At 34.5% G+C, this 12,689-nt stretch overlaps 1 protein-coding gene across 5 annotated transcripts in view; it reads left to right on the top strand.

Annotated features, from left to right (window-relative positions):
• The window catches only part of myo6a (myosin VIa), a 60,036-nt gene extending 47,377 nt beyond the window's left edge, over positions 1-12,659 (top strand). The window contains exons 27-35 of one of the 5 annotated variants that reach the window (XM_051104482.1): positions 1,349-1,427; positions 2,193-2,353; positions 5,122-5,160; positions 5,587-5,625; positions 6,940-7,043; positions 7,329-7,460; positions 8,782-8,811; positions 9,285-9,503; positions 11,814-12,659. In XM_051104482.1, coding sequence (XP_050960439.1) covers positions 1,349-1,427; positions 2,193-2,353; positions 5,122-5,160; positions 5,587-5,625; positions 6,940-7,043; positions 7,329-7,460; positions 8,782-8,811; positions 9,285-9,503; positions 11,814-12,013 — 1,003 coding nt within the window. In that variant the 3' untranslated portion in view covers positions 12,014-12,659. The remainder of the gene's footprint in view (positions 1-1,348; positions 1,428-2,192; positions 2,354-5,121; positions 5,161-5,586; positions 5,626-6,939; positions 7,044-7,328; positions 7,461-8,781; positions 8,812-9,284; positions 9,504-11,813) is intronic. The other 4 variants (XM_051104484.1, XM_051104485.1, XM_051104486.1 and 1 more) reach the window with 4 other exon arrangements.
• The last annotated feature ends 30 nt before the right edge of the window (positions 12,660-12,689 follow it).

Genomic DNA, 12,689 nt, shown 5'->3' on the forward strand with positions numbered 1-12,689 from the left:
AGAAGAAAATGAGACGGGAGTTTTTCAACCTACCCGAACTGTATTGACCCGAATTAGACAGACTATGCATGTGCATCGCAGAGACAAGACGAGCGTTTGAGGTTAAACAGTATATAAATTGTCAGTTTCTTTCAAATACGACAGATCTTTTTGCTAGATAAGACCCTTCTTCCTAGGCTGGGATTGTTTATAGTCATTTGAAACCGTATTTAAACTGCATTTTGGAAGTTCAAACTTGGGAGCACCATTGAAGTCCATTATATGGAGAAAAATTCGGGAATGTTTTCCTCAAGAAACATAATTTCTTATCGACTGAAGAAAGAAAGACATGAACATCTTGGATGACAAGGGGGTGAGTAAATTATCTGTAAATTTTAGTTCTGCAAGTGAACTTCCAACATGCTGCGCAATGGCACAACATGCGATTAAAGATATCTTTTCCATGTTTTTGTCCTAACTATCCACAATGTTGCACGCAAAATTTCTATTTTAGAAACGTTGCATTTCTATTTCTGCAACGTCACGGCTGGAACAACAACATACAAACTATGACAATTATAGTCTCAGGTACTGATTATGTGCTTTATTCAATGTTGAAAGTGTTTAATGTGAGTTTAAATATCATGTTGTGTGACATTAATAGCAATACTGAAAACAATAATAGATCATTTACCTCAGATCTTGAAAATAAATTTAAGCAAACATATATGTTAAAATTGCAAACTCAGTGCAAACCAACAAGTGTTTTCCATGACAAAGATGGTATCAGTCAATCAGTATGTATTATTATTAATGTTACAAAGGATTGATATTTATGACTGAATCTGTCACGTCATGCTGTCGCGTTTGGCTAATGTGTTTGCATGTGCATTGTGAGGAAAAATCTAAATTTAATTAAAGTTGGCATGAAAATAATATTCACAAGATTTAGATTTTTGATTTAAATGCATATTATAGATCTTACTGTGAATATTATAAATGCATATTATAAATCTTATTCATATAGTCGTATGTTTATTGTATTTTTTTTTTCTTTTTTGATGTATAATCAAAATATCAACTCAGTCTTTCAGTGAAATGTCAGTAAAATCTCTGTACTCTCTGGTGATGGATACCAGACTTCTTCTTCAATCATATAGTCTGCTTAATCTTTAAGATGGATAGAGCCAAGTCCCGCCCTACTTTTTTTCTTTTCTTTTCTAATAACGTTTTCTAATAATGAATATCATTTCACTTGGATATACAGTACAATACAGTACAATGTGGCAGAAAAGATCTGTATTCTATACTAATTCTGACGTTATTGTTTCCAGCTCAACTGAAGCCTCTGTCTGTCTGTTTGTTTTAGGAAAGCGGAGATGGAGTTAAAGAGGAAACAGGAAGAGGAAGAGCGTAAGAAAAGAGAGGAGGAGGAGAGGAGACTGCAGGTGACCTCAGCTTTATACATCACATTATTTCTTCTGCATTTCCCCTTCAAGTTCACCTCTAATTAATCTGAAATTAATCAGTAACACTTCACAATAAGGTGTTAATTGTTAACATTAGTTATAGTTAGTGTGCACTTTTTATTACTCTTTATTCATTGTTTGTTCATGATAGTTCACAGTGCTTTACTTATTTTAACAAACACAACTTGACTAGTACATGCTAAAATTATCATTTAACTAAGATTAATAGATGGTTTAGAAGTATTGTTTTTTAGTTCAATGTTAACTAACGAACCTTATTGTAAAGTGTTACCAGTTAATTTTTAGCCACACCTGCCGATAAGTGAGAATTTCCTGGCCAGGAATGCTTCTTAACAGCCGTGTATTTTGGATTGCTGTTATCAAAAATTTATTTTTGTATGAGAATAAGATTATTAAGCCTTGCATGTATGTGGCAAACAGCAACGTTCATTCCATATGATGATTTCCTGTATCATATAGCCTCATACTAAATCTCGTAAAAATGTTTATACACTCGTTTGGAGCAGCTCTCTATATTAGAGGATAAATCCAGAAGCAGGTGTCTTGTCTTATCTGGATTGATAAGCGAACGCCAAAAATCTGAATAGCAGTTCGAAAACGTACAGTAAATGCGACGTGCATTTTTGTGCCGAGCGTTCGTGTTGGTGTAAACAGGCATTTAGTAGACTTTGATAGAGCAGCAGGTTTTATTTGTGACATGCATCACTGCTGACATGTTTTCAGGAGGAGATGGAGCTGCAGTTCCAGGCAGAGAGGGAGCAGGAGGCGTCCCGGCAGGCTGTGCTGGAACAAGAGCGACGAGACCGAGAGCTGGCCCTAAGGATTGCTCAGAGCGAGGCTGAGCTCATCCCAGAGGAGGTGCCCGTGGAGGCCGGACTGCGCAGGTACAATATTTGCATCCCTCTGAATGCTGCTGCCAGCTCTCCAGCAAATATAATGCCTTTTGATATGCTTACCCAGCACACCCTACAGCTAAACATGCCCCATCTTACATCATACTGAGGAATGGGCTGAGGAAAAAACACATTATACAAATGAATGACAATACATGTACCATTACACATTTAAATGTTGGAGTATGTCCTACAAACACAGTCAATCATACAGCTGCAGGTTAAATGAATGTTCTGGGTTCAATGCAAGTTTAACTTAAAGGAGAAGTCCACTTCCAAAACAAAGATTCACACAAACAAATGGGGTCCCGATTTTGAACTTCCAAAAATGCAGTTTAAATACAACTTCAAACGATCCCAAATGCAGTTGTAAATTATCCCAGTGAAGAAAGAAGGGTCTTATCTAGCGAAACGATCGGTTATTTTCATTTAAAAAAATGAGTCTCAAACACTCGTCTTGTCTTGCTCTCCCTGAACTCTGTGTATTCTGACTCAAGACAGTTAGGGTATGTCGAAAGACTGTATTTTCTCCCTCAACTTCAAAAGTCATTTCAAAATCATCCTACATCACTGCAGAAGTACCGACCCAGTCTTTGCAAAGTGAACATGCAAAGAAGATCAAACACCCTTAACAAAAAAGGTAAAACGGCGATGTAGGGTGATTTTGAAGTTGAGGGAGAACATGAGATGGGAGTTTTTCGACATACACTAACTGTCATGAACCGGAACAAAACAGTTCAGGCAGAGCAAGACAAGATGAGCGTTTGGTAGGGGTGTGACGAGACACTTAACCCACGAGACGGGACGAGACACGAGACTGGGTTCACGAGAACGAGACGAGACGAGATTTTTTTTTAACTTTTCTTAAGAAATCCTCAATGATGAAATATATAGGGAAAATAGTGTTTTATTCAGCTGAAAAATACAAAATGCAAAGAAATGTAGATGCATTTTGAACTTCATGAAATTAAACTTTCATTTTAATTATATGCAGTAACAAACAACATTTAAACAAGAACTTCGCGATTCTGGATAAATTGAGAATCCCAGTTCTCAATGATTCTCTCACGATTCTGGAGAAAAAAGATTAGAAAACTAAACAAAATAACGTAATTTACTAGTGGTTCTGACAAACTGTTCATTGCTTAAGTCTTTTAAAATCATATAGTCATTTAAACAAAATAAAAAAAACATTCAATGAAGCAGTCAGTGTCTCAATTCATTAAGACTTGTTTGACTATTGAAATCTCCCGAATGAATGAATCAATGGCATACTTTTTTTAAACGGGCAGTTGTCTCCACCTGCTGGCGGAAAAGATACTTCTGTTATTTAAATGTCTGTAACACAGAAATAATGATTATATTGTGGTTAAAAAGACTGTTTGTGTTGCTCTTTCTATGTTCACATTTACCCTGACCCTCTGATTCATTAACATGAGCAGCGACAAAAAGTGCTTCTCACGCTCCACTGACGCGATGTGAAACAGTCCTAATAGTCATAGCTCGAGATCACAATATTTTAAGGATTAATCGTGCAGCTCTAATGTAAACACTGCAAAATGTTTCCGAGGAGATCGTCACGAGATCTCGCCAGATCCGACTGGTCTCGCGAGACACATTGGATCTCGCGAGATCTCCTGCCACGAGATCTCGTCACATCCCTAGCGTTTGGCATTAAAAAGTATATAAATTGTATCATTTTTATTAAAATAACCGATCGATTCGCTAGATAAGACCCTTCTTCCTCGACTGGGATTGTTTACAACCTCATTTGGGATCGTTTGAAGTCGCTTTTAAACTGCATTTTGGAAGTTTAAACTCGGGGCACCATATCAGTCCATTATATGGAGAAACTCAAAAAACACAATTTCTTTACGACTGAAGAAAGAAAGACATGAAGGTTTTGGATGACAAGGGGGTGAGTACATTAAATGTGAATCTTTGTTTTGGAAGTGGACTTCTCCTTTAATAGCAGCATCTGTGAGTAGAAACAAAGAAAAATCATATATGTGACCCTGGACCACAAAACCAGTCATAAGTTTTTTACATTTTTGAGATTTATACATCTGAAAGCTGAGTAAATAAGCTTTCCACTGTTCAAGATGCAACTATTTGAAAATTAGAGAAATATTGAACGTTGAGAAAATCACCTTTAAAGTTGTCCAAATGAAGTTCCTAGCAATGCATATTACTAATCAAAAATTAGGTTTTGATATGTTTATGGTAGGAAATTTACAAAATATCTTCATGGAACATGATCTTTACTTAATATCCTAATGATTTTTGGCATAAAAATCGATATATTTGACCCATACAATGTATTTTTGGCTATTGCTATAAATATACCCATGCTACTTACGACTGGTTTTGTGGTCCACATATACTGTAATCCACTTATAATGGAAGTCGACTGGCAAATCTTTGCCGAAGAACTAATGTAAACTGATCAAAAGTTAGCATAAAAACATTTATAATGACACAAATAAATGTTTCTTTTGAACTTCCTATTCGTCAAAGAAAATGTATCAAAATGTTAAAAACTGATTTCAACATTTTTATAGAGCACATTGTAAAACACTGTAAACTCAAATGTGTCAAAATGTCAAGCATAATTTAATTCCTCATGCTTTGACCCCTTTTCCTTGTCCTGAACCTGGAACATTTTTAGAAAGCATTAATGGTGGTGGGATTTTGAGCTGAGCTGAGCTGATTAGTTTCTCCGTCACTCTATGTAATGCTCTTCCTGTCTGTTTTTACAGTGTTGCACCACCACCACAAAAACTCAAGAGCTTGACCATGTAGGTTACATTTTTACTATGTCTCCTATTTTAAATCTTTATTCTTTAATGATCATTTTTAGATTAGTTTAAAAGCAGCTCTTTGTAAGCTTTTCATGAAACTTCAATTTTTTGTGAAAAAGGTTCTATGTATTTTCCTATTTAGCACCATGATTTAAAAATAGATCTGGCTTGCAGGCTATGTAGAGACTTTAAAATCATTCACAGTTAAATTCAGTCTGTTTCAGTTCAAGTCATAACAGTCTCAGCAGACAATCACCATAAATCATGACATTCAGACATGCAGTATTTACTCAAAACAGTAACTATGTAGCAGTTTATTGGATCATAGTTGGTCAAATGCACAAATGGACTATCCTGTGAGCAGTTTACTGATGACATCATATTCTAACATGTGTACCATGGTCCAATAATCATGTCCTTTAGGGAGGAAATGGCCAAGGAAATGTCCGATCTTCTGGCTCGGTGGGTAGAAGGGTTTGTTGTTAGCACTACAGATATACGCCATCAAAAATCAAAACATTATCCACTGAAATAAAAACAAAATGACCTTGATGAAGTCTGAAACTGTATCTGCATGAATATGAAAATCTGAATAATTCTGATCATCCTCAGTCCAATCACAGATATTTCACACAATATCATCTTAATCAAATGAATTCAGAGTCAATTATACTTTTACGTCTATCCATGAATGAAGGTTCCTTGTAATTTGTACTTTGTTCTTTTTCTAAAATTGATTTTGCTGTTATTGCTGTCATGATGTTTTTTAAACTCTTCTTTTCTTTGACAGATCTCTGATACCATCAGTCTTTCACAATTAAATTTAGACATTTTTGTAGCAAAATAATATTATTGGCTTTAATATTTGGGTCATTCTATAATTGTGGGTACATCTCATGTCCGTGAAGTATATTTTTAATATATTTTCATCAGTATAAAGCCAGATGCTTAATTTTCTAGTGCACCATTATATTTTTCCCAATCACACTCCTATATGTTGAAAAAAACATATCTTTTGTTCAGAAATTATGTTCATATTACACACAACCCTGGTGTTCAGCGATTTTCATTTAAGTTCATTTAAACATGAAAATGACCTCAAATATTAATTAAATTAATTTCATAGTTTTGCCTTCACTAAGATTAGGTCATCAAGACATTTGGGTGTGCACTTCAAAAATATACAGTGTTTGTGATATAACTTGTTTTATTTAAGTCCGAAAAAGCATTGTCCACTAAGTTATCCACTAGAGGCTTCTATGTTGAGTATAGGCCAAAAACACTAAAAATGTCAACTAAGTTACCTGTCAACTGTGTTACCCAATAGAGGTAACATAGTGGACAGTAGCAAACATAGATGGTATTTTATGCACATATTCCTACAGATCACCTTTAACACTTTATACAATATATATTGTTTCAGAGCAGCTATGTAAGGTCATGTTTGGGTTTTTGGGAAACAGGAAAACTTTCTTCACATTGTCAAATTCTAAATGTACCCCTAATTATAGAATGACCCATTGTTTGTTACCTTGTATTTGATTTAGCAGAGTGTTTTGTATATTTTATTAATTGTATGTTGTGTAATTTTTTTTTTTTTTTTAATGGTAAGTTGAGATCCTTGTTGTTTTTGTACCAGGAAGTAATTCCACTGTTTTTTAAGTAGCTTCAGTTTCAAAGTATGAAAAGTCAAATGCCTAGCCCTCATGAGACTGTATCCAGATTTTTTTTTTTTTTTAATCATTTGTTTTGTTTGTTTTCTTGTCGTGGGTTCAGAAGTCCACAGGTGACTGCCACAAACGCTCAAGCTGATGTGAAGAAATTTGAACTCAGCAAGTGGAAATATGCAGAATTACGGGATACCATCAATACATCCTGCGGTAAGAAAGCTTACTTGTTTTCATCAATACTTTTGAATGGACAAATAGGCTTACATTTGAATAGTAACCTTAGAATCAGAAATTACTATTTTGGATTTTACCTTTGGCTTTAAATATTAAAAATAATGAAACATTGTATTTCCAGGTTCTTCTTTATGTTTGTGAAACAGGAACATAGCACATAATCTGCTAAAATAATTGTGTTTTGTTACTTACACATTATTATTAACTTAATATAATGTCTGTTTTATTTCAGTTTCTAACTTTGTTTTCATATCCATCTAGATATCGAGTTGTTAGCTGCATGTCGTGAGGAGTTTCACCGCAGACTGAAGGTCTATCATGCGTGGAAGTCAAAGAACAAGAAACGCAATGCTCAGGATGAGCAGAGAGCACCAAAAGCCGTCACAGACTATGGTAAGAAATCCCACTGGAGATCTCCTTGAATAACTGAGATCGGTCAGATCTAGGGTTACAGGGTTCCTACTGGGTTTGACCATGTGTGGAAAAGTATGCAATTTGATTTAAGTATTTTCCAGGTCTGGAAAGCTATGGAAAAAAGAAAGCAGAGTATGGAAAAATATTTCTGTTTCCGGACTTTTGCCCCCATTTAGTTTTTTATATTAGAAAGTTAAGAATTTAATGAAAATAAATTTATCATAGAAGAAGTGAGGTTTCATGGCAGCTGTTTAGTGGGTAACACTTTATTTTAATGTGTCATAATACAGAGTAATTACCTAATTAAGTACTTAGTAGTAGCCGTTGTACTTACATGAAACTACTTGCATGTACTTACATTTTGTAATTATGTTTAGCTGGTCAAAAGATTGTTACATATGTATTGCACACTTTATACAACGTAATTAAAAATGTAAGTATACAGACATAAGCTGCTTAAAATAAAAGGTATCAAGATTGTACTTAAGTGTACTTCATGTGTATCTATACTGTTCACCTTCTCCAGCTGCACCTTAGTTTGTGCCATCAGCCCATTTCGCAGTGTGGTTTTTTGGCCGCCACAAACTATGCATTAAAAAGAGCTTGAAATATGGCATACTGCCCTAATAAAAGCCAAGTTTTAAACAGTTTTTTTACAGTACAAGTCTTTTTTTTATAGACCCTTGAACTCTGCTAATGTTTATGCCATCCGCACATTTCGTGTCATGGTTTCTCCTCCACCACACAGGATGTGTTAAATTGGACATTAGGCCTTGATATTAGAGGTACTACTGTAAGAAAAGCCAAATTTTGAGCAAGTAGATTTCTGTTAATTCATGTGCATCCATGCTCACACTTTATTCATAGTAAGATGGCATTGATGCACAAAGGAAATAGGTTGTATAAAACTAGAAATTGTAATTCGTGAACATGTGAAAAATTGCAATGCACATGTAGTTTTTTAAGGGCACAGAAAGGTTTCTTGTGTGTATTTATTCATTACTTTTTATTTTAGAGGTTCTGTATGTTGTCACTTTCGAGAAAATCAATGAAAAAAGCCTGAGAAAATAAAAATGTTTACAGATGACTCTACTATATACCAAATACAAAGCTGAAAATAATGCTCTATGAACCATTTGTTAAATATGACCTGAAAATCTACTAAGAGTTTTGGAAATTTGAGTCTGGAAAAGTATGGAATTTTGAATTGGAAAATGTGTAGGAACCCTTGGGTTAAGATGAAATGCGAATTAGATACTGTAGACAGAAATAATTTTTTGTGTGGGTTTTGTTTTAATAGTTGACATAATTGAAAGTCAAGGCTTCATTGGTGAGTAAGGCCAAAAAAATAAATCAACACCTAACTAACTCCCCAAAACATAACTAAAGGACCTAATGAAATAAAAAGAGAAAAAAATCCAAGAATTAGCCTAACTCACTCACCTAACAAAGCCAGTAGAAAACAAGATTTATAATAAACGAAATATCCCTCTTTCCCTGCTGCTTCCCTAACTATTTGAAATGTATGCTACTGTTCAAAAACTGTCGAATATTATAAATATTACGGTATATTTTCTATGAGAATATATGTTAAAATATAGTTTATTGTTGTGATCAAAGCTGAATTTTCATTCTAATTCAGAATGATCATTCTAATATGCTAATTTGATTTTCAAAAAAACATTTCTTATGCGTAATAAATTGTGTAATAATATAAGTTTTGCTGTGGCTGGTTGGGACCAAACTTTAGACTATGGAGATTTTTTTAACACTATTAACACTTGTCGTCCCATCCTCCTTCAGCCCAGCAGAACCCAGTTGTGCCTGTACTGCCTCGGCAGCAAGAGATTGTCATGAGCAGACAACAGCGCTTCTTCCGCATTCCCTTCATCCGACCGGGAGACCAGTACAAAGATCCTCAGAACAAGAAGAAAGGATGGTGGTACGCACACTTTGATGGGCCTTGGATTGCCAGACAGATGGAGCTGCACCCGGATAAACACCCCATTCTGCTGGTGGCAGGTCTGATTCACTTTCACTTCAAATGTTTTTCTTTCATTTGGAGACGTCAGTTCATTACATTACCTCGCTGTAATTTCTCACAGCATTACTTTTGCTCTTGAGAGAAGCTGTTGGTGTCAGTGAATAATTGTGTTTCTGATAGAGATATTCAGTATATTGGTAGCTAAGGCTGGGCGATGTGGCCACAAAATGATCACAATAATTTTTTTTTCATATCAGTTGATATCAATAATTATCACGATAAATGTCAAATTTTGATTTCTTTCAAGTTCAAAGACAGATTTTAATAAAAAAATGTCTAATGTTTAATGAGTAATCAAGAAACAGGTGTGTTACCTGATAAAATTAATAATAATAATATAACATTTTTTGTCTCTTAAAAATACACATTTGATAGTAGCTTGAGTTTGGATGCAGATGTAGATTTATGTTCATTATCAAAATCAGTAATATCTGTAAAAATTACCTAGCAACCTAGTTTTTATATGGTGAAAATTAATTAATTCTGACTATTTGAATTTTTTTTTTTTTGTTTTGTTTTTTTTTAATTAACCATTGCTCTTCTATAGTATCATCCATAGATCGTAATAACAGTTAAAACCACAAATATAGCGCCTCATAAATGCATATAGCTTAATCACAGAAAATATTGTAATTATATTCCATTACTCCTCCTTTGATACATTTAATTCACTGTGCAGGTAGCGCTACTACCACGGGGGCAGCCATGGCCTAATGGTTAGGGAGTTGGGCTTGTAACCGGAAGGTTGCGAGTTCGAGTCTCAGGTGTTTCATCTGGCTTTAAACAGACATTTGTGTTCTTCACTGAATTCAAGCGCTGTTCAGTGGCCTTTATCGAACTCTATCGAGGAAATTCCTTATCGACCGATAATTATCGCTATTGGTTTATCGCTCTGGTAGCTGTATCAGTGTTTTCCTTTTTTTTTTTTTCAAATTCTAACATAATGAGATCAATGCAGAGCAGTGTGACTTATTACATCACTACTTTTTGGTCAAATGGACTCTTATCACAAGACTATAATGACATGTTTTTTTATTTATACATTTACATTTATACATTTATTTTGTACATTTACAACACTATATTTTGTATTATATTACCTTTGCATCAAATTACCAAAAAAAAAAACTTGTTAAAGGAGTAGTTCACTTCCAGAACAGAAATTTACAGATAATGTACTCGCCCCATTGTCATGCGTCGTCTTTCTTTCTTCAGTCGTAAAGAAATTGTTTTTTGAGGAAACATTTCAGGAATTATCTCCATATAGTGGACTTCAGTGGTGCCCGTGACTTTGTACATCCTAAATACAGTTTCAGTGCAGCTTAAGAGGGCTCTAAACAATCCCAGCCGAGGAAAAAGGGTCTTATCTAGTTAAACGATCGGCCATTTTCTAAAAAAAATTAACAAATGTTATACTTTTTAACCTCAAATGCCCATCGTCCTACATTGCTCTTTTACCTTTTTTTTTTTTTTTTCTTCTTTGCACGTTCACTTTGTAAACACTGGGTCAGTTTTTCTATAGCGATATAGGGCGATTTTGAAGTTGGAGGAAAAAAAACCCTAACTGTATTGACCCAGATTACACAGAGTACACATGCACATGGCAGAGCTAGACAAGACAAGCATTTGAGGTTGAAATGTATATACATTTTTATTTTTTTAAATTTTTTTAGAAAATAACCAATCGTTTTGCTAGATAAGACCCTTCTTCCTTGGCTGGGATTGTTTAGAGCCCCTTGAAGCCGCATTTAAACTGCATTTTGGAAGTTCAAACTCACGGGCACCATACAAGTCCATTATATAGAGAACATTCTTGAAATGTTTTCCTCAAGAAACATAATTTCTTTACGACTCAAGAAAGACAGACATGAATATCTTGGATGACAAGGGGGTGAGTACATTTTCTGTACAATTTTGTTCTGGAAGTGGACTTCTCCTTTAAATGTAGCTGTTTATCACTTTTAGGTCAGTTAAAATAGGCTACGTTCACACTGCAAACATTAGTGCTCTATTACGATTTAAAGCAATGCATGCTTATTACTTGCATACAGCATGGCCGAAATTGGTGCTATCTTTAACAAGTACTAAATTATTATCAGTACTCACAAAGCAGTCTTTATGTTATTTTTTTTTTTCCTGCATTTTATATTTTGCTTTGATTAGATCTTAGAACATCAGTGTTTTGCACTGTAGTTGTGTGAATACTAGCAAGTATAAATAATTGATATTAGCCAATATATTGCTTCATTCTAGGTTTAGTTTCTAATGTGGAGTGTCTGTGTTCATAGGTAAGGATGACATGGAGATGTGTGAGCTGAGTCTGGAGGAGACCGGTTTGACTCGGAAGCGTGGTGCTGAGATTCTGCCCCGCCAGTTTGAGGAGTTCTGGGAACGTTGTGGAGGCATTGAATACCTTAAAAACGCCATCGAGAGCAGGCAGGCCCGACCCACCTACGCCACTGCTATGCTGCAGAGCATGCTCAAATAAACACACACACATACATCACAGCTCTAGTTGCATAAGGGAAGTCTGCCAACTCCTATGTAACCAGCACTGACTTTCACTTAGTCTTTTTTTTTTTAGACTTTTAATATTCTTTCTGGTTTTTGTTTTTTAGTCTTTCGACATTCTTTCTGTTTTGTTCTTTTTAATAGTTTTCTTTTTTGTTTTTTTTTAAGTAGCTGTCTCAATTGTTTTGGATTTTATTTGAATATCTGGTGCGTTGAATCATCTCATTGATCTTTAATTGCTGTTCTTGACAGTGTAATTGCCTCTAAACTGCCTCTTAATATAATTTACTTAATGTAATATTTTTGGTATGATACATGATGAAAATGATCAGTAATCCATAAATACTTCACTGGCACTGTTCCTTTAGAGAAATTCAACAGTCTTTTCCTAACATTGAAATCAATCTCACGTTGAAATAAAGATGACATGCAGATGTAAATACTGATATTGTTCAGCACTTTACATTATTCTGAGTTTTGTTATTCACTGTGAGTTTAACTGCTTGCATAAAGTATTTACAAAAGCTACAATACAGTAAATACAATAACTCTGGTAAGTAATGACAACTAAATTATGACTTTGAATGAAAAATGTTTAATAAAAAATAATGATTTTAATAATATGATTTCTTGTAATATTGTTATTGTCCCTA

The sequence above is a fragment of the Labeo rohita genome, unplaced genomic scaffold, assembly GCF_022985175.1.
Source record: "Labeo rohita strain BAU-BD-2019 unplaced genomic scaffold, IGBB_LRoh.1.0 scaffold_73, whole genome shotgun sequence".
Lineage (NCBI taxonomy): Eukaryota > Metazoa > Chordata > Actinopteri > Cypriniformes > Cyprinidae > Labeo > Labeo rohita.